Here is a 21107-nt window from a genome sequence, read left to right as displayed (position 1 = left end):
GGTCAATTTTATGCCATTTCCTTGTCGACAGTGTATTTTGTCAACAGTATACCCACTCTACGGTTTTGTAAGGTACACTAAATTTTTCCGGGCTTCAATTCTCTTTCCGTTTTCCTCCTTTCCTTTTAGTCAACCACAATTTTTGCTTCGTGACACGTGTTTGGATGACTTATAACTTCAAATGTTGTTTTTGTAGGCTTCAGATATCTAATCAGCTAAGTAAACAGGAAGAGTCCTTGTGTCTTATCTAAATATCAGGTACCCCCACTTATAGTTTCTAAAGAAGTTCATTTTCGTGCTTATATTTTTTTGTATAATATCTATGTTATGAAATAGTTTGCAAAGTATACTCAACTCAGAATTCATAGAGCATGATAATAAAATAATCTCACTACTGTAGATAGAAATGTTTGTATCTCACTTTAAATTACATGGTACTTTGTATAAATTACATAATGATCAAACTTATTAGTACAAGGAAGCGGTCATAGTTCATGGCACTGCTGAACATTCTTCATGACTTGGATTCAAAAAATAATCATAGGCATGGGCTTTTGGTCTTTCCCGTCTTCTTCGCTTGGCTTTTTCTCTGGTTCGGCTTCTTTGACGAGTTCATAGCATCAGCTTTACCTGTAGGAAAAAGTGAAGATCAAACAATTAATGGAAAATGCAATTACTTTTGTAAGCACAACCTTTATGTACACAAAGATTAATGGAATATTAAAACAATCACACATACCAACAGTATTCTTCTTCTTCTTTCTCTCTTTGTTCTCAAAAGAACTCTTTGGTAGGTGTTTGAAAGTGCATGTTGCTATGTAGTGTGCATGAGAGCCACAGTGGCTGCAAGTTATTTGGTTTGTGGAAAGTAGCTCTTCAATAAATGTTTTTTTGCCTTTTTGAACTTTCCGGGCGGCCTTTTGATGGTACAACATCGGGATCTTGTAGGAAGTCAGGGAAACCATCTTTATGCGGTTCAAAATGGATTTCAGCAGGCTGTTTGCCTTGCTGTTTTTTCTGAATTTCTTCAATGTCATGTTCTCTAGTCATCTCATCAAGTCTGTCTTCCATCTTCTTTATTTCCTCCAGCACAAATGAGTATTTTCGATCACTGATAGATCCTTCAGAAGCAATGTTGTTCAATTTTCGAGATAGAACACAATATCTAAGATGTTTGTTGCTTGTTGTTTCATCATTTGGCATGACCTGGTTTTCCCTTCTTATTTTTCTATATTTTGGCTTCCACCGGTTGATGTAGTATTTTTCAGGTAGCTCCGAAATGTTAAAATGCACAAGGACCCTTAGTATGTGTGCACATACTATTCCATCCTTGTCGAATTTGCAGCATATGCAGGCAAAATCTTGTTGTGCAAGGTTTACTGAAACAAGGTATCTCCTCGACCTGAATTCTTGCAGCTGAAGCATCGGTGTCTTGTAGACCTCATATCTCACAAACTTTTCAATCTCTTGAATATGCAATTTCGTTGTGAACTTGATTTGCTTTTGAAACCTATAGAAAATCTTACGGTTGTACATTCGGCCAGCTTGAAGTTCAAGCTCAGTGCCCACCCAATAGTCAGGATCTGTTGTTCTTGTTACCGAATCTTGCTCTCTTTCCAATTCTTCAATATTTTCTGATATTTTCTGGTACTCTCCCAAGAAACTGATGACACTATATGTAGATCCCACATTGTCCTTGAAGATTGCATTAGTGCCTTTGCTTCTAGCAGTGGAATGAATGAATGGTAAAAAGTTATGCTTGTAGTACACAGGCACAAATTTATCTCTATTTTTCCACATAATTCCCAAGTACTTGAGGTGACCTACATTGTATCTGTCTATCATTTCTGGCCACAACTGCTCGAATTCAGAAATTGTTTGCGAGTTTCGTAGAATATCAGAGAAATCTGCATGTAGGTTTGGTATTCTTCCAAAACTTCCTCCGCACTTTTCTTCTGATTTTCTCTTGATATGGAAAAAGCAGTTTCTGTGACAACTGTTTGGGAAAACTAAAGGTATTGCTTTTCCCATTCCAGCATCTTGATCGGTGATTATTGTCATGGGATGTTTCCCTCCCATACAAGCAAGAAATTCTCTGAAAAGCCACTCAAAGGTATCAGCTTGTTCAGTATTTATTATTGCACAAGCAAACAAGCAATTGTGTCCATGTCCTGTCACGCCCACAAAAGGAGCGAATGGAAGGTTATACTTGTTAGTCTTGTATGTTGTGTCGAAGCTCAAACAATCACCATATAAATCATACATCTGTCGAGAAAATCCATCTGACCAAAGTATGCATTTCACCTTATTTCCCTCTCCCAGGTCAAAGTTATAGTAGAACCTAGGGTCCTCTTCTTGTCTCTTCCTGAAATAAGCAAGGACCTTCATCATATCATTTCTGTTATCTTCTAGTCTCATAGCAGTCATAACATTGCTCACATACTTCTTGTTGTATGGAACATTTTTTGGCTTCCCGCCTCTTAAGTATGTCAGTATTGCCATTATCTTTCTAGTTGGCAGCTTCACAGAAGTGAAAGTGCGAATGAACAGCTTCTCTTGATCTGTCATGTGTCTGTGAGATGGTAGAAACTTGGTCTCTTCTGGAGGAGATAGCTCATGGTTATGATGCAATTCTATGTTAGTCACAAACCACTTGTCATTTTTCTTCGTAACAACCAATTTTGCTTTACATCCTGTAACAGGGTTGACATTCCTTCTTCTTTTTCTTGTTCTAGGTGGAGGTCCTGATCCTGCTTTTGCAATTTTTCTCTCTTGATTCTTCTTCTTTCTGTCCTCCAAGACGTCATCCTCTACTACTTTTCCAAACTTGTTGCATGTGAAAGTTTTCCTCTTGTCCTTGTAGTTTCCAGCTTTTCTCACTGAAAATCCACATATTGAAGCATATTCATTGTAGAAATTGTATGCTTCATCATCAGTATTAAAAGACATGTTTAAGTGCAGAGCATGATGGCCAGCAACTTCTTGACTTGCTTTTACTGCTGCAGTAACACTCTCATTCTCGAGAAAAATGCGGATATCTTGAGGAGTGAGCTGTTCTACTCCGTCAGGCATGTCCATATCAACTGCTTCTTCACCTTCTTGTTTGTTGTAAGTACCATCATTGTCCAAGTCTGAGTTATTATCTTTGTTTTGTTTGCTGTAAGTACCATCGTTGTCCGAGTCTGAGTTGTTATCTTGGTCTGGAACATGTTGATCTTTGCCTCCTGCTGTCTCATCTTTGTAACTGTTGTCATCAAACTGCCAATTGTAAAATTTGTCTTCGCTGTCATCATGTGCATTCTCATTATGAAAGCCTGTTTGATCATCATGTTCTTCCTCATCTGTATCACCAAACTGTACTGGACGATCTTCTTCTTCTTCTTCGACATCCAGTAGCATTGACTGTGAACTTGCATACCTTCCCGTTATCATAAATGTCTTGTTCTGCATAAAAAGTATTTTTCTGTAAATTTCACTTTTTTGCAGATCTCTGTTTTGGTAATACATCAAGCAAAATCGCTATTTTTTGTTATACCTCTGCTCCCATAGGCTCTACCATTGTATTGACATTTCTTTGTAAATAGTCCTGCATTATTGCAAAATTCAGATACAAAGTCAATTTTACATCAGACAATCATTAATTCTATTATTTAAAAACATTTACATTTAACTTTGACGCTGAAATACCTGAGATGTTAATGGAATTTGAGTAGACATCAACAATTCTGTAAATGACATGCCCATGCCTTGTGATCTGCAATTTTTTGTGAAGTCATTATTTGTGTTCATTTTAGTATTGATCTTCTCGAAATTACAAAACTATAATGTATAATTTAGAATAGTTACTTACATCCTCTCCTTGGGCATTGGGGTTTGTCATGTAGTCATATCTCACTTGATCAAGAACCTATAAACAAAGATTATGATGAGCAACACAATGTAGTATAGAAGTTGCGAGACTAATATGTATCTACTATGATGTGAAATGTGTACCTCACTCATGCAGTCACCAGTATGGTGCTTGCTGCTGCTTCCTCCATCATACAGGTACTTAGGAATCTACAGTTATAGCAGTTTCATGTAAATACAACAATCTGGATTAGTTTCATAATGTTATTAATTATCTTTGGTAAATCTGATACTAGTTTTTGCAACTGCTAGTAATACCTGGGTTCCTATTACATAATTTGGATCTGCATTCGAATCTGATAAAAGAAACAGCAGGATCTCATCAGTAGAAACAATAAGCAGAGTGTGTCTAAGTAACAATAAGTAGCCTCAAACGGCGCCGCTGCCGTTGCTCTAGTCTAGTCTAGTGTCAATTGTCAAGAAATTGATTGATCCGAGCAAAGTGTTGTTCAAATTTTCCTGGTTTTGGGACACCATTACTTGACAAGGAAGGGATTGTATGGGCCGGTAGCCATGTCTGTGATGTGTTGCAGACTTGTAGCTTAGCATGAACAGGTTTGCAGTATTGTCAAGTTAAGCAATGAAGGATACTCTTGAAAACTTGGCTTCAAGCCAGGTCCATACCCTACAATGCTATAAGTAGCTATGCTCACACCATCTTTATTTTCACACTTTTTTACCTGTTGTGTGCTTGATGAGTGCAAATTGCTGATGTGAAAGCCATTATCCGAGTTTTGTTAACTCAGCCATTGAAATAACATATACTCGACAACTATTATACAGGAGATGACTTTGGAGGAATATGAGAAAGTACTGGAGGAGAAGCGGAAAGGTTTGCTCGCACTAAAGGCTGAGGAGAAGAAAGTTGAGGTGGACAAGAAGGATGTTGATGAAGTATTTATCAAGCTGGTAAGTTATACATGTGGCAGTCTTCCTTCTGCATGTGGTTGTATATCGATGCTAATTTTCACCCAACCTCCTGGTACAGGGATCCGACAAGGACTCGAAGAAGAAAGAAAATTCAGAAAGAGAGGAGCGTGCCAAGAAGGTATCTCACGCACTTCTGTTTGTCTTGTTAAACTTTGATGTTATTTTGACTGTTTGTTCTGAACTTTGACCTGAGTAACTGTTCTATCGTCTAGGTAGGAAGTGAAGGGGTTTGCATGATCCAACTAGTAGCAGCTCGGTTCACTACAATTTTGGAGCACAAAATTCCATCTTTATTTTCACTCTTTTCTACCAGTCTTCCTTTTGAAACACAGTAGTTCGTTTTTGATTTAAAGGTATGCTTTTGAATTACAAGGTCAACAGGACAAAATTGTTGGGGTGGAGAGAGTTAATGGAGAATTAAGCATCCAGATTGTACAAGGAGATGAGGGAGCTTACCATGGTAAGTGCCTTGTCCAGATTCCATTTATCTTTCTTTGCTGAGAAGAGAAGGAGTGGAGGGGAAGAACTATGCCTTCTTTCTTTCTTAGATCTGCATCCTCCCGAATACTCCCTTTCTTCCTCGTCGCTTTGTTTTGAGGATCGAGCAAAGTTTCCACAATCTGGGGAGAGAGCAGATTTTTGCGTGGGGCTGATTGAGTTGTAATTTCTGTTCACTTCCTGGCCCCTTGTTTACGTAATGGGAGTGTTTTTACGTGCTATGCAAGTTGATTTCTGCTGGTCTGTTGGGCTTAATGTGGTCAAAAGCCCAACAAGAATAGGAAGACAAATTACAAAGGTAACACAAATTCAGAGCTGCTGGACTTGGTGGGCTTCACCAAAAACAAAGACATTAGACAACGTACAACGATCCAGCAAGGAAAAACAACATGACGTAAGGTGACTGAGCGCTAAGATAAATCCCAGTCGATTGGGCATTAGAGACTCCCTTAATATATACAGTCGATCGTTTAACTTGGTGCTTTGCATAAGAAAGCCAGAAAGGGCACCAAGAGCAAACCATTGTCTGCCTGTCTGGTGCTTATTTGCACTTTGCAGCTACCATGGAGAGAACAAAACTCTGCTTTGGGAAAGAGGGCTTGATGGAGCCTGATATAGGTAAGCAGCTCTCTAAGAGAAACTCCAAGACTGACCTATATTGTGATCCGTGGTAAAAATCGCAATTTAGCGTGCTAGGGGAGAATGGCTCCAGCAGCCACGCCAAAACCGCACGCGCTAAAAAAAATTCCTGTGTGTCGGATATTTAGCGCGTCGCATCTAGCGCGCGCTATAACAAACACGGCTCCGAACTGCCAGACGTCCATCCTATTGCCCGCCGCTTCGCCATGCCTTCGCGCCACCACAACCAGTCTGGGTACCGCGTCGTCATCCCCCTATCGGTGGGAATGTTCTACGTGAAGATCCACGCCGCCGGAGGGCGCATCATCCTCGGGACGTTCACCGCGGTGTAGGAGGCCACGCACGCCTATGACGTGGCGGTTCAGACGCCCCCGCCACGACATGAACTTCTACGACTGCGAGTCGGTCGAGGAGGCGGGGGCCGCGGACATCATCACCGCCGAGCAGCGCCGCCTGTCCGTCACGGAGGTGGACGGACACACCATGGAAGCGTGGCGCTAAGCCTTCCCGCAAGACGTGCCCGACGAGCAAACCTTATTCATGCAGAATAAGACCAAGCGGAGAAGGAGGGCGTGAACCGGCGCAAGGTCTTCATTCGGACATTGAGGGAAGCCCCAAACAATCAGGACAATCGAATTTTACTGAAATTGGTGAACTTAAAAAGACGCGTAGTATACATATGGAGGTACTACTGGCCATCCCATAAGATGCGTCCCATACAGTTGAGAAAAAAATTGTGAACTTAAAAAGACGCTGAATTTCATTGAGCTTTGTAGAGAATTTTGTACAAACATAAACTTAAAACATAAGAAAACCACACTAACAATAGAATCCCCTGTAGTTCACGTTGTCTGCGCCGTCACCACCGTCATCATCGCTGAAGTTGAAGTTGTCGTTCTCCGCGGTGTCGTCGGTGCTTGTGCCGGAGCAGGAGCTTCCTCCCTCCCTCGCGATGGTTTAGCTTTGTATAACATTCCTAGTTCAGTTTGGTGTAATACATCGTCGATGGGAGTGGTGACCGATTAGCGAGGTTATGCCTACACATCTATCTAATATCACACGATTCAAGCAAAGGGTGTACTTCATCTCTTTTGGATTATAATCCATAAGAGCTTTTTTAAATGGTTAGAAATTATAAGAACTATCTCATTTATTGTTATATCTCCTCTAAAGATGTTTTTTTCTCTCTCTCATCTCATGCATATGAAACTATTGGCCATGTAATAATTAATGAGGTGAGTTATGGATTTTCTTGGTCTTATCAAATTAATCTTCGATCGGGCTTTATAATCTTGAACATATGTAGTACATATGATACGGAAAATTTAAACGAGAAAATCAGAGGATGGCGCGGCAAGACGCGCAAGGTCCTTCTAGTCATGTATTGGTGCGGCATAGCCGCATAATTCCTTGTGGGCAACCACATGAAATCTACAAACTGAATGGTAAACCAGGGTTTTATGTAGTTTTACGTGATATTATGCAAATGCTAAACAACCAAATTCATCGTGCATCTACGCGATCAGCTGCTAAACACGTCGCACTAATAGCCAGCAAACCAAAAGAGAAATTGTGATGCGGATCGATGAAGGATCAAGCCCTAGGGTCACCACCCGCTGACACCAGCTCCTAGTTCGCCCTATGATAACAACAACAACAACAACCAAGTCTTTCAGTCCCAAACAAGTTGGGGTAGGCTAGAGTTGAAACCCATAAGATCTCGAAGCCAAGTCATGGTTCCGGAACGTGGATAGCTAACTTCCACGCACCCCTATCCATGGCTAAATCTTTGTCGATATTCCAAACCTTCAGGTCTCTCTTAACGGATCCTCACATGTCAAGTTTGGTCTACCACGACCCCTCTTAACATTCTCATCACGCTTTATCCGTCCGCTATGCACTGGCGCTTCCGGAGGCCTCCGTTGGATATGTCCAAACCATCTGAGACGATGTTGGACTAGCTTCTCTTCAATCGGTGCTACCCCAACTCTCTCATGTATATCGTCGTTCCGTACCCGATCCTTTCTTGTGTGGCCACATATCCATCTCAACATGCGCATCTCTGCTACACTTAACTGTTGGATATGTCGTCTCTTTGTTGGCCAACACTCAGCGCCATACAACATCGCAGGTCGGATAGCTGTCCTATAAAACCTGCCTTTTAACTTTTGTGGCACTCTCTTGTCACAGAGTACGCCAGAAGCTTGGCGCCACTTCATCCAACCAGCCTTGATTCGGTGGCCCACATCTTCATCGATATCGCCATCCTTCTGCAACATGGACCCCAAATATCGAAAAGTGTCTCTCTCCGGTACCACCTGCCCATCAAGGCTAACCTCTCCCTCCTCGTGCCTAGTAGAACTGAAACTGCACCTCATGTATTCAGTTTTAGTTCTACTAAGCCTAAAACCTTTCGACTCGAGAGTTCGCCTCCACAACTCTAACTTTCTATTAACCCTCATTCGGCTATCATCGACTAGCACCACATCATCCGCAAAGAGCATACACCATGGGATGTCTCCTTGTATATCCCTTGTGACCTCATCCATCACCAAATCAAAAAGATAAGAGCTCAAAGCTGACCCTTGGTGTAGCCCTATTCTAATTGGAAAGTCATCAGTGTCGCCATCGCTTGTTCGAACACTTGTCACAACATTATCATACATATCCTCGATGAGGGTAATGTACTTTATTGGGACTTTGTGTTTCTCCAAGGTCCACCACATGACATTCCGAGGTATCTTATCATAGGCCTTCTCCAAATCAATGAACACCATATGAAGGTCCTTCTTTTGCTCCCTGTATCTCTCCATCAGCTGTCGTACCAAGAAGATGGCTTCCATGGTAGACCTCCCAGGCATGAAACTAAATTGGTTTTTGGTCACGCTTGTCAACCTTCTTAAGCGGTGCTCAATGACTCTCTCCTATAGCTTCATAGTATGGCTCATCAGCTTGATTCCACGGTAATTAGTACAACTTTGAACATCCCCTTGTTCTTGAAGATTGGTACTGAAATACTCCGCCTCCATTCTTCGGGCATCTTGTTTGACCGAAAAATGAGGTTGAAAAGCTTAGTTAGCCAAACTATCGCTACGTCTCCAAGGCCTCTCCACGCCTCGATGGGGATACCATCAGGACCCATCGCCTTGCCGCCTTTCATCCTCCTTAACGCCTCCTTAACCTCAGACTCCTGGATACGTCGCACAAAGCACATGCTGGTATCATCAAAGGAGTCGTCTAGCTCAATGGTAGAGCTCTCAGCCTCTCCATTGTAAAGGTTGTCAAAGTACTCCTGCCATCTACGCTTGATCGCATCATCCTTCACAAGAAGCTGATCATCTTCGTCCTTGATGCATATGACTTCGTTGACATCCCTCGTCTTCCTCTCCCTAAACTTGGCCATCTTATAGATGTCCCTTTCGCCTTCCTTCGTGTTTAAACGTTGGTAGAGGTCCTCATACGCCCGACCCCTTGCTTCACTCACCGCCCGCTTTGCAGCCTTCTTCGCCACTCTGTACTTCTCCATGTTAGCTGCACTCCTGTCCAGATATAGGCATCTGAAACAGTCCTTTTTCTCCCTAATAACCTTCTGGACCTCATCGTTCCACCACCAGGTATCCTTAGCTTCCCTTCTACTTCCCTTAGTCACCCCAAACTCCTCTACAGCGACCTTCCGCAAGCAGGTCGCCATACTCGTCCACATCATGTTTGCATCGCCTCCTTCCTCCCAAGGGCCCTCCTTAATAACCCTCTCCCTGAAAGCCTGGGATGCCTCACCCTTGAGCTTCCACCACTTTGTTCTAGCGACTTTGGCGCGCTTACCCCGCTGGACACGGATCCTAAAGCGAAAGTCAGCAACCACCAGCTTATGTTGAGGGACAACACTCTCTCCAGGTATCACCTTACAATCAATGCAGGCGCGTCTGTCTTCTCTTCTAGAGAGGACAAAATCAATCTAGCTAGAGTGTAGACCACTACTGAACGTCACTAGATGGGATTCTCTCTTCCTAAAGAGGGTGTTAGCTACGACCATGTCATAGGCTAGAGCGAAGCTCGGGACATCTTCTCCTTTTTGGTTCCGGATGCCATAGCCAAAGCCCCCATGCACCCTTTCAAAACCTGTGTTAGATGTGCCCACATGGCCATTGAGGTCTCCTCCTATGAAGAGCTTCTCACCAATAGGTACCCTCCTAACCAAGTCCTCCAGGCCTTCCCAGAACTCCCTCTTGGTTCTCTCATTGTGGCCTACTTGTGGGGCATACGCGCTGATAACATTGAGGACTAAGTCCCCAACAACCAGCTTGACAAGGATCAACCGGTCCCCTTGCCTCTTGACGTCCACAACTCCATCCCTGAGGCTCTTATTGACCAAGATGCCTACTCCATTTTTGTTTGAAGTTGTCCCCGTGTACCACAACTTGAAACCGGTATCCTCCACCTCCTTCGCCTTCTGTCCCTTCCATTTGGTCTCTTGGACACATAGGACATCAACACGCCTCCTCGCCGCTGTATCAACTAGCTCCCGTAACTTACCCGTCAGGGACCCTACGTTCCAGCTACCTAAGCGTATCCTCCTAGGCTCGGCTAACTTCCTTACCCTCCGCACTCGTCGAGTCAAATGCGGAGACCCTTGCTCATTTTTCACTACACCGGGGCGTCGGTGCAGCGCGCCACTAAGGATGCGGCGACCCGACCCTCGCTCACTTATCACCGTATCCGGATCAAGATACGGCGCGCCACCAAGGGGTGACGACCCGGCCCTTGCCCATTTGACACCACACCCGGGTTCCGATGTGGCGCGTCGCTAAGAGGGTTACGCCCCAACGAGGTTCCTTTGGGTTTCATCTCCATAAGAGTGGCTGGGTTTTTTACATTGGCTTGCCTCGCCTAACACAACCCTCCTCCTTTACCCGGGCTTGGGATCGGCTATGTTGAGACAACATAGGTGGAGTTAGTTCGCCCTACGATGCGGAGAAATAAACTTCCAATAGACGAAAATTCAAGAGAAAGTATGGGTAATTTGATACCTAGGGAATCACGCTCAAACGTTGGGTCGAGGCGCCGTCGATGGCTTCAGGCAGAGCCGCCAAAGACGCCTTCTTTGTCGGCTTCTACGATGCATGCTTCTTCCCCGCCTTGCTTGCATGTACCACGACAGCGGGAGCGAGAGTGGCAACATATGGGCCGACTGTCGTTGCGTGTTCGACGTACCTCCGGTGAGGGGTGCCTCACAGAGGGGAGCAAGAGAGGGAGCCATAGAGCGAGGGATGTCTGGGACGGTGTGACACGAGTCACCCAGTTTCGGATCTCACAACAGCGGTGAGAGCCTACGTGTTGTTGTAATTTACTATAAGGCAACATGTACGTGATTACAATGAGTTGTGTCTTGCCGCAAGGGCTCCCATGATCCGGCTTATAAAGCCTCCGGATCTAGGGTTACAAGAGATAGAGATATAGCCGGATACGACTAAGCCTAGACTACGTACAAGATTCTTTTTCTTGCACCGTCACAGATCCGACCGCCTTTTACCATGGGCCGGATCCAACAGCTTCGTCTCTAGGCCGGATCCTACCTCTGAATTCTCTAGTAACTGGGCCGCCCGGTGGGCTGCATGCCTCACCACCATATTTGGGCTATTTGGGCTTACCAAAATTAGGACCCTATCGTGGTACACCTAATTGGCATGTCCCTAACAGTAGCCCCCAAAGTTCTTCAAGATTTGCCATTCTGATGTCCAACTTCCGCTCCACTTTCATCCGGAGAGAATCTCGAAGGGCTTCCAAACCAATCTTTATTTCCGACCTCGAAGAGGCCAGAAATTCTTCAGTCGCGATTTCCATGAATCACATTCTTTGGCAAGCACGGATTTCGCGCCTCTTGCACCGCACGATTTCCTAAATTCCCGCGCAAAATTTTCGGTAGAGAGAAGTTTCCCGGGTAAATCGGAATCTTGAAGTTGGAACACCACCACCGCAGTTTCATCGCTCTTGACCTAGGACATGTGGCAGAAATATAATGGTGCGACTGCTTAGCTCCAACCGTAGGATCCGGCGCACGAATCTCAAGGTTCGGCCTATAAGTATCCAAAATATGCGGTCATTCTTCACTTTTCACCACACTCCTTCGCGTCGTCTTCTTCCTCCCGGCAACGTCGCCCACCAGATCTGATCGCCGGCAACTTCCCTGGACAAACTTCATCCGCAGCCGCTCTAAGGTCTGTCTGCTCCTGATTTGGGCGCGGTTGACCGGGAATTTTCTTCCGCCGCCAATTCGTGGTCGCGGCCGGAGGTTTCCTCAATCTTTGAAGCTCTCCATCCTCGTCGGCGACAACGGGGAACCGCCATGCCATTGCCGATAAGTCTCGTTGAACTTGTAAAAGATGGAGTAGTAGGATCCAATTACTTCTTACTTAACCTTTCTAGCACTGTACTTGCAGCCAGAAACATGTCTCAAAACTCCCCTCATGCTGCCACTGAAAACACTCCGGCCTCACCCAGTCAATCAGAGCCTTTAAATGTTCCACCTTTATCATTTCTTCCTCAACATCTTTCCAACATAAGCTTAGCCTCACGTTACTCCGAATCCTCCAGAAACCCCCTTGGAAAGGTTCCAACTGAGGCGGAAGTTCGAGAAGAGCTAGAAGAGCTAGAAGGGCAAGCTCGAATAGCAGACAAGGTAAAGGAGGCAGAAATGAAGAAAGCTTCCAAGGTCAGAGAGAGGGAAGGGGAGAAAGGGCAGGGGTGGTGTCAACACCCGGATTTTTAAGTCCGAATGCCTATTATGTCATACATCGCAATCCCAGAAATATTGTTGTTGCGAGGCATAATAGTTAAGTGTCACAGTCATCATTCATTACAAACCATATTGTCTTACAACTTGGAATCACCTGATCCATATTACACGAATAGTTGATCTATTGATCAACGAACAAACACAAGTTCATAGCGGAAGCGTAAGATACAAGGACTCTCTAGTCCACAGGCCAACGCTTGACGTCGGAAGACTCCTAGTTGTCGTAGGCGTCCTGTTGGTCATCTCCTTGTTCATCTTCATACTCTGGCTATTTGAATAGCCAGGGACAAAGTCGTGAGTACTTCAAGTACTCGCAAACTAATACTAGTGTAAGTGCTAGACAATTCTAGTAAGGTTTGCTAAGCTCTAGTTTATTTGCATAAAGCCAATTTTAGTTCACAAGTATTTGAGTAAAAGCTTATTCATGTGCTAACTAACTCAAGTGGGAACATTAGTGTCATTCCCACCATTCAAGTGGTGATTTCAATTCAATTCACCACTTCACACTTCATTTCACCCATTTCATTTCAACATCATTTTCAAGAATCTGACATCGGAAACTGTATGGCCTTTCCAACCGTCCGTAACCGTGGACGCGGCTATTCGAATAGATTGACACTCTGCAGAGGTTGCACACTTGTGCCACAACATTTGATTTCATCCGTCGGGATTACCCCGAATCATCGTAACACAGTACGCGGATCATCAACCATAACCTTTCACTTATAAATCCTAGTATGAGCACCTCTCCCCATGAGCTTGGCCTCCCAGTGAAGACCAACTGTCAACCTGGGAACTGCACAGGGCTTGGCCGTACAATTCACCTCAATTCACATCTTTTCTCAACGACGGAGGCAGCCTCAAGCATAACCCCTATGATGTGTGTTCAGAGGGAACCCATACTAAGATGCATAAACTTCCAGTTAAGCCCTACCCATAATCAGGTATTGTGGAGGTACTCAATATTGGAAAGGTATCGCATTCAAACCAACATCATGTTTATCAAAAATCACCATCTTCTCTTTGTCATATTCACCTTCAAAAAATCATTCAATGGAATGCTTCATCATTCCAAGGTTTCAAGATTCAGTTCAAGTCACATTGTTCCCATCTAGAGTAGTCAAGTTTTAATTCATTAGCACTAGCTCTAAATCATGAGGGGTGCTACCTTGCTTTGCTAGATTGAGACTAACTTTACTACTCTAGCTAGTAAACCATCTTTCACCTGGACCAAAGTTAACTATAAAAGTAACTTCTTGAGAAAACAAGTTAAAACTTGTAAGGTATAAATTTGGGGATAGGCTTATGTAAGAAAAGATAAGATTCATGGTGCCTTGCCCCCAAAGGGCTTTGCACTTTGCAAGAATATTAGCTTGCCTTGGTAGTTCTCAAAGTTCTCCTCCTCCTCCTCCTGGTAGCAACCTTCTTCTTCTGGGTATTCTCCGGTGCTAGCGTCTAAATTTAAATACGAGTATAATCACTCAACTAATTCAATGGCTATTCCATACATCACATATAGTCACACAAGCTATTCTAAGCACACAATTAATCTAATTATGGTGCATTGGTTGTGTTGCTTGAGGAGAAATAATTTCCTTTTATTTAATATGTAAATGATAGTTTCCATAGGGTTCTTGAGAATTAATTTCCTCTCATTGAAATCTTCTTAAGATTTAATTTCTCAAACAATCATACATGAACTTATATTGACCTAAATCAAACATTCATTATCATCCTTTGAGAAAATGATTTAAATGAGGTAGACCACCTCATACCATTTAATAATGCTACAAATGATTTAAATCTCCAAGTAACTCATATAAGAGAGTTTGGGCCAGGGGTCCAAACATCACATGAATTCATTTGGGACAAGATTTAAATGAAGTAAAATACTTCATATGATTTGCATAATAGTTTTGGACAATATCACTTAGATAAACTAGCCATATTGTCCATTAATTAAACTATGGCATGATCATGCAAAGTGACCACACCATTTTCTTGCATAAAAAATTAGTGTAAGTCAAATGTGAGCTATTGGAGTTGGAATTAACTTAATATCTATTTTGGTTGATTTTTAATAATTATTTGAATAGGGAAAAGTCCCTGCCTTCTTCTTTTTATCAGATTAATTCTACAACTAATCTTGAGATGGGACGAGTAGCATATGGTAGATCTTTTTCATAGCTTTCTAACAATATAAAATTTGTTAAATTTGGCCAAGCCAAACAGATTATATGGATTTTCAAAGTTGGAGCCAGTATTGAATTTAAATGGATTTGAATTAAACATTATTTGAATTGATGGGCTGGCGGGAAACCAACGTGGGCCGAAATGGTTTGAAATAAAGAAATTCGGCCCAGCAACGCATCCAGTGCGCTTGGGCCTGCTGACAGGGTGGGGGCCACCCGTCAGTCTCTTTTAAAACCCGAATCGGTATGATCTATCGTGGGGCGTTGGATTAGAATCGAATCGGACGACACAGGGCCATCGTCTTCTCCGGCGAGATGCCGAGGGTCTGGCGGCGAGCCTAGGGGGTCGGAGGGCTCACCAATGCTCCAGTGGGTTGGCAGTGTGCGTGATGAAGTTGTGGACGACGGCGAAGCAGCTAGTAGCAGTGGCGGAGCTCGAGGTGGCCTGGATCGACGGTGATTGCTCCAGGGCTTCCGCGGCTCCGATCTTCTGATTGAGCTTGCTCCGGCGACGATTGGGGTAGCTACTGGGTTGTGGAGAGGCAGTGAAGGGTGGGGAGTGAGATGGTATGCTCAATAGCGTCCAGGGAACGCTCTATTTATAGAGGCGAGCAGGTGCTGCGGGGCAGTGTGGTGGTCGACATGGGCGCGGCGATTCCGGCGAGGTGTTGGGCTAGGCAAGGGTTCAGGGACGTTCTCCTCGTCCAGGCGAAGCTGTAGGTAGCAACGGCACGGTCGGGCGGCGTCTGTGGGCGACGCATTGCTTCCGTGTCGTCGGGCGGCGTCTACGGGATTTTCTTCTCCGTCTCCGACGGCGGCGGTCCAGGGAGTGGTCGTGAGCGTGTCTGGTGGCGTCGTGGTGGCGCAGCAAGGCTCAACGCAGCGAGAGAGGGGCCAGGGCGAGTGCGAGGCGATGGGGTGGCGCGTGTCCAGTGGCGTCCACGCGCGACGCGAGCGGCATCCAGTGGTGATCTTGGCGCGCGATCTCCGGCGATGGTCGGCGTCAAGCTGGACCGTGGCTTGGCTAGGGTGATGTAGGAGAGTGCGGTGGCAACGTTCGGCACCAGGGCCATGGCAGAGGAAGAAGGGAGAGAGGGGAGGCTTGTCGGGGTGGCGACATGGCCGGCATGGCCATGTCCTAGCTTTGCCCTCCTCTCTCCTAGGGTTACTATGTGTCATTAAGAGTGAGAGGGGACCAGGGGACCATTTAGAGTAGGTTTGGGGTAGATTAGAGGTGAGTAGATCACTATTTGAAATAGTGTCAAATAGTTCCATATTGGGAATTTGCAAATTTATCCAATTTTAGAGTGAATTCAAATGGTGGCAAGTTGTGAATTGTGTGTGTTTGGTTGAGTTATAAATGACCATAGATGATGAGAGGTGGTGGTGGAATTGTTAAATTCAAAGAATTGCAAATTTGGCTAAGTGTGAGATTGTTCCACTTAAAAAAAAGTGTCAACTTTGGATGAGCATAGCATTTGATCTAGAAGAATTTGGCATGGTGATCTTTACAAAAAGTGTTCACCTTGATGTTGTCTTGGATGAGGTGCAAAGAGTTAGCAAAGTTTAGTTTGGAAAATTTGAATTGCAGGGGCTCAAAGTAGTGATCAGACTATAATTGGCGGATTTGACCATTATCATATGTGAGCAAAATTTGAATTTTAAACCCATTTGATTTGTGTTTCTTTGATTCCAAAAGTTGTAATAAGTGTTTAGTAACATTGTTCAACTAATGGTGAAGACCAAATTGGTCTAGGGTCAAAATTTATAAAAATGGCATAAGCCATATGTGAGGGTTTTAGGGTTTTTTCTTTTATTTGATTTCTTTCTCTTTTTTTGATTTATTTGGTTGGTGATCTTCACATGATCACATTAGGGTTTTAGAGTATAGCACATACACATAATAACAATCATCATGGCATATCACTCAAATGCACAAGTCCTATGCATGGCACTATATGCAATTTAAAATGTTTTTGTTGGTTTGAAATTTTGCTCTCTGGAATTCTTCTAACTTTCTTTTTATTGAAATTTGGGATGTTACAGGTGGCCCTCCAACCTGTCGGATTTCGACCTGAAGACTCTCCAGGACGAGGGCTTCATAGCTCCGGACTCTAGCAAGTTCGTCAAGGGCAGCTCCACACCCACTCCGGAGGTCAACGAGCGGGTCTTCACCAAGGCCTGAGTAGAGCGAGGGCTCTTGCTTCCGCCCTCCAACTTCTTTCTGGAGGTTTTGAACACTTATGGGTTGCATCCCCATAACATCTTCCCCAACGCTTACACCATCCTCTCCAACTTCGCCACTCTCTGCAAGGGCCACCTTGGATCTTCCCAGACGTGCGCCTCTTTCAATTCTTCTATCGTATTAAGAAGGAGACGAAGGAGAAGGTGATGGTGAATTGCGGGAGTGTGACCTTCGTCCTTCGACCAAAGAGATTGTTTCCGCCAATCCACTCATGAATCCGTTCGGTACTGGAATGCCGAGTGGTTCTATATAAAGAACGAAAACACTCTGGATCATCCCTCTAGCCTCCTGTCTTCATCAACAACCCTCCACGGGAGAAGGATTCCTGGAGCTACGTTTCGGACCTTGCCCAGTTTCCGGATCTGGACAAGGTGGCTTGTAGGATATCGAAGCTGACGCATGATGGGCTGACCAAAAATGATCTGACCCTGAGTTGGTTCACATGACGGATCCAACCCTCCAGTTCCACAAATGTATCATCTGCGCATACTCCGGCGCCGATGACCCCCTGCGAGTCACGAAGAACGATCTTTCGGCTGATTCCCTGAACAAGAGGATCCGGACGTTATAAAGGGTGACCCAGGACCAAAACACCCATGAGATAGTCAAGGATATCTGTCTCAACAAAAACTACCCTCCGGTGAGTCATATTGTCATCATTGTATTTGGACTTGTACTTTTTTAGCTTGAAGATTTGCTTCTAACATTTTGTATCTTTCCTCCAGCTTAACTCTTTGGCAGAGGAGGTTTTTGGTGAAATATTCCGGTTAGCTCCAAATGACGCTTGCAGAGCGGATGATGCTCCGTAAGGAGAAGACGACGAGTTGGTAGACGAAACAGAGAAGTACGTCCCTCGATCTTCCAAATGCTCGAGGGGCAGATCCTTGGGTCCAGAAGCTGCAACTGGGCGGAAAATTCCGCTAAGAAGCCCAAGACTTCTCAAGGCGGAGTTCTTCATTGCCTCGACTCTAAACGCGTTGAGCGCGACCGTATCAACATGATGGAAACTTCCAGCAAGGGTTCCAAGCATGTTCTTCCCGGAGCTATGTAAGTTCTGACTCCTGACTGCATTATCTGTTTTTGTTGTAGTCCATTCTAAATTTGTGTTTTTGTCTTATCAGATACCAGAAGGTTGTTTCCTCCCGGAGCAAATCCCAAACAAAGATCACATCCTTCTTGAAGTCATCTCTATCAATTGTTGCTCCAAACACCCCAATAATTCCTCTGAGTACATCTGCAGCTCCTCCCGAACCATCTCCGGATGGTCAACAACCTCCTCCTGGCTTTGCTCCTGAATAAAAACTCCCGAAGAAGTTATCCGCATCAGCATCGAGCGTAGAGAAGAGAGTACATGTGGGAATTTCCGCGCTGCAGCTGATGATGCCAAGGGGAAGGATGAGGTGGAAGTTACCTCTGCTGATAAGGCTGAAGCTACGGCTAATTATGCTCCTGTAGAGCATCCAGAGGTTTGGGAGGGAGAGTTCCGGGTAGATGCAGTGCTATCATTGCGCTGTTGGTCCCTGCCACTTCTGCCTCCACGTCCGCAGCCTCGGCTTCTGCCTTGGCCTCTCTGCTGGAATGCCATGGCCACCATGTCGGATCCTTATGGTTATTGGGGCGATTCTTTCGCTTGTTGCCCTTTTTTGTGGCAAGTTTGGTACCGCCACAGCTTGGAGGAGCCTCCGGCATCGCCATCTGCTGCAGCGTAGGAGCTGTCGGTTACAATCATGCCGTTGGGGGTAAGTTTTCTGGTATCTTTGTCTCGTGTTAAGGTGTGTTGGAGGAGACCTCCTCTATTAAGAGCACCAATGAAGGTGAGCATTACCGTTGATGGTGCTTATCGTAACGCTGACTTCACACTGTTGGGGAACCCCAAGAGGAAGGTATGATGAGCACAGTAGCAAGTTTTCCCTCAGTAAGAAACCAAGGTTTAATCAACAGTCACCTACCGGTTACCTTTGAGCTGGCTTACGTGGAAAATTCAGACTTTCTTTATGATGCTAGGAGAAAGGCGTGACTTCTGAAGGTGTTGCTAGCTGACTAGTGGTAGGGCACACTACCGGCGTCAGCAACAACGTGGAACCTAGACACAACACAACCAAAACACGTTGCCCTAACTTACAGTGAGGTTATCAATCTCACCGGTTTTGCTGAACACAAAGGATTAAATGTGAAGGAGATGTTTGCAGTAATTAAAGAGAATAGAGTTTTGAAGTGAGTAACAGAGCAGGATTGCAGTGGTTGAATTTATCCATGTAAAGGAAAGGACCGGGGTCCACAGTTCACTAGAGGTGTCTCTCCATAAAGATAAATAGCATACTGGGTGAAAAAATTACAGCTGGGCAATTGAAAGAATATTGACCATACATGACAATATGATTACTATGAGATTTGTTTGGGCATTACAACATAATACATAGAAGACATAGACGCTCCTCCTCTGAAGTTTCGTAAGTTTTTTTCCGTTGAGTTTCTTCCTTAATACTTTCTGGTAATCTTCACCTCATCATGATTCATGTTTCTTTGAATAGTTCTGATGAAGACAGAGACGTTCCTCCTCTGAAGAAGATGAAGATTAGCTCTGACAATCCAAAATCGACAAAGGAGTCGACACCCTTATCTCCCGAAGATGAACCAGCCGTTCCTCTCCTTCCAAGGAAAGTCGTAGCCAAGGTCAAAGCTTCTTCGATTGCTCCTTCAGCAAAAGCTTCCATTCCTCCACCGTCGAACGATCATGTAGGTGTTTTTCCTTTCAATAATCCGTACCCAGCAGCCCCAGAGCCGATAGTTGGTTGGTCGAAGCCGAGTATAGGCTATGGTAGTATTGTAGCATATTCTGACATGATCCTTCGATTCCTTTGTTGCAGCCGATTCACGCTGCAGTCGATATTGTGGTGGATTTTGTTGATCAATTCGTTCATATGGAAGCTGAGAACGCTCAACTCCGCGAAGCTGCCAAGTCTTCGACTGATCAATTGCAGGAAGCAAACAGGATGGCAGCCGAAGTTTAGAAAGAGAATGCGATCCTGAAGGAGGAGCTGAAGCAGCTGAAGAAGAAGATGAAGGATGAGGAGCAGTCGAGGCTTAAAGCTCAGGCCCAAGCATAAAAGAAAGAGGGCGCTCTTCGCAAATCCACCGAGAGCTTGCTAGGTAAAACTTCTTTGCCCCGTTTATTTCTACTTTCCCTGTGATATTTTATCATTGTAATGAATTGCTTTCCATAATATTTTAGGTACTGCCGACATGCCTGTCGACCGTACCAACAAGCTCAGGGTGGATTCCATGCCGGATGCTCTTTCCTTTGTCGTGGAGTCCAGCGTACAGATCCAGGATCTTCTAAAGAAGGCCAAGGGAGCTTTGTCAAAGCTATTCTTGTTGATGTTCCCCAAGCTGGATCAGAACAAGACTCTTGGGGAGCTTGCAAATACTTTCTTCATCAACTCCAGCAGCCCCATCGAGGTATTGAAGCGTCGCTCTCGCCTTTACGGAGTAGTTCTTGCTTTTCAACTTCTGATGGGACATGGCTTTAAATTCGATTTGGAGCTATTATCCAAAGCGTTGCCATCGGACGCGGATGGCTCTCTTGTCAATCTTGGCCCCTTCAATGAATCGGTATGTGTATGCGCAAGCCAACTCCTCAAGCTAGTTGACAACAAAAACAAGAAAACTGCATCCAAGACTGTTCCAAGCTCATCTGCGCAAACTCGGGACCTTTGAGTTTATTAACTTGTTTAGTTGTAACTTGAACACATTTGTCTCATCCTTTTGCTATATAATGAATTATGCTAGCTTTGTTGCCAGCACTGAACTTTTATCATAACCCTTCTATGAATGAAAAGATTTTGATGGCTCCCGATGGGAGTTCCTTGAATTTGATAATTTCCCGTGTTGATTTTCTGAG

At 44.5% G+C, this 21107-nt stretch overlaps 2 protein-coding genes and 1 long non-coding RNA gene across 3 annotated transcripts; all 3 read right to left on the bottom strand.

Annotated features, from left to right (window-relative positions):
• Positions 1–757: 757 nt before the first annotated feature.
• On the bottom strand, positions 758–3748 carry LOC127320953 (protein FAR1-RELATED SEQUENCE 5-like). The gene is made up of 3 exons (XM_051350017.2): positions 3688–3748; positions 3536–3586; positions 758–3444 (listed from the first exon to the last, which is right to left on the bottom strand). Exons 1-3 carry the CDS (start codon positions 3742–3744, stop codon positions 877–879), a joined length of 2676 nt encoding a protein of 891 aa, XP_051205977.1. The 5' UTR covers positions 3745–3748; the 3' UTR covers positions 758–876.
• A 99-nt stretch (positions 3749–3847) lies between these two features.
• On the bottom strand, positions 3848–4248 carry LOC127320954 (uncharacterized). The gene is made up of 3 exons (XR_007863695.1): positions 4168–4248; positions 3994–4059; positions 3848–3907 (listed from the first exon to the last, which is right to left on the bottom strand). It is a non-coding gene; the product is annotated as an uncharacterized lncRNA (long non-coding RNA).
• A 3101-nt stretch (positions 4249–7349) lies between these two features.
• On the bottom strand, positions 7350–9667 carry LOC139832453 (uncharacterized). The gene is made up of 2 exons (XM_071822220.1): positions 9106–9667; positions 7350–7414 (listed from the first exon to the last, which is right to left on the bottom strand). Exons 1-2 carry the CDS (start codon positions 9665–9667, stop codon positions 7350–7352), a joined length of 627 nt encoding a protein of 208 aa, XP_071678321.1.
• Positions 9668–21107: the final 11440 nt, after the last annotated feature.

This window comes from Lolium perenne, chromosome 6 (genome assembly GCF_019359855.2).
Source record: "Lolium perenne isolate Kyuss_39 chromosome 6, Kyuss_2.0, whole genome shotgun sequence".
NCBI classification, from domain to species: domain Eukaryota; kingdom Viridiplantae; phylum Streptophyta; class Magnoliopsida; order Poales; family Poaceae; genus Lolium; species Lolium perenne.
The sequence above is the reverse complement of the archived record's forward strand: the minus strand, read 5'-3'. Positions and strand labels throughout refer to the sequence as shown.

What these genes read in the sequence shown, in the direction of transcription:
- LOC127320953 (XM_051350017.2), bottom strand. Translation starts at nt 3,744, where the DNA reads ATGGGCATGTCATTTACAGAATTGTTGATGTCTACTCAAATTCCATTA. An exon ending in AAATTCCATTAACATCTCAG is followed by an intron (nt 3,587 to 3,687) that starts GTATTTCAGCGT and finishes GCAATAATGCAG; the next exon opens with GACTATTTACAAAGAAATGT. An exon ending in TAGAGCCTATGGGAGCAGAG is followed by an intron (nt 3,445 to 3,535) that starts GTATAACAAAAA and finishes CTTTTTATGCAG; the next exon opens with AACAAGACATTTATGATAAC.
- LOC139832453 (XM_071822220.1), bottom strand. Translation starts at nt 9,667, where the DNA reads ATGGCGACCTGCTTGCGGAAGGTCGCTGTAGAGGAGTTTGGGGTGACT. An exon ending in CAAGGCGATGGGTCCTGATG is followed by an intron (nt 7,415 to 9,105) that starts GTATCCCCATCG and finishes TTTACCATTCAG; the next exon opens with TTTGTAGATTTCATGTGGTT.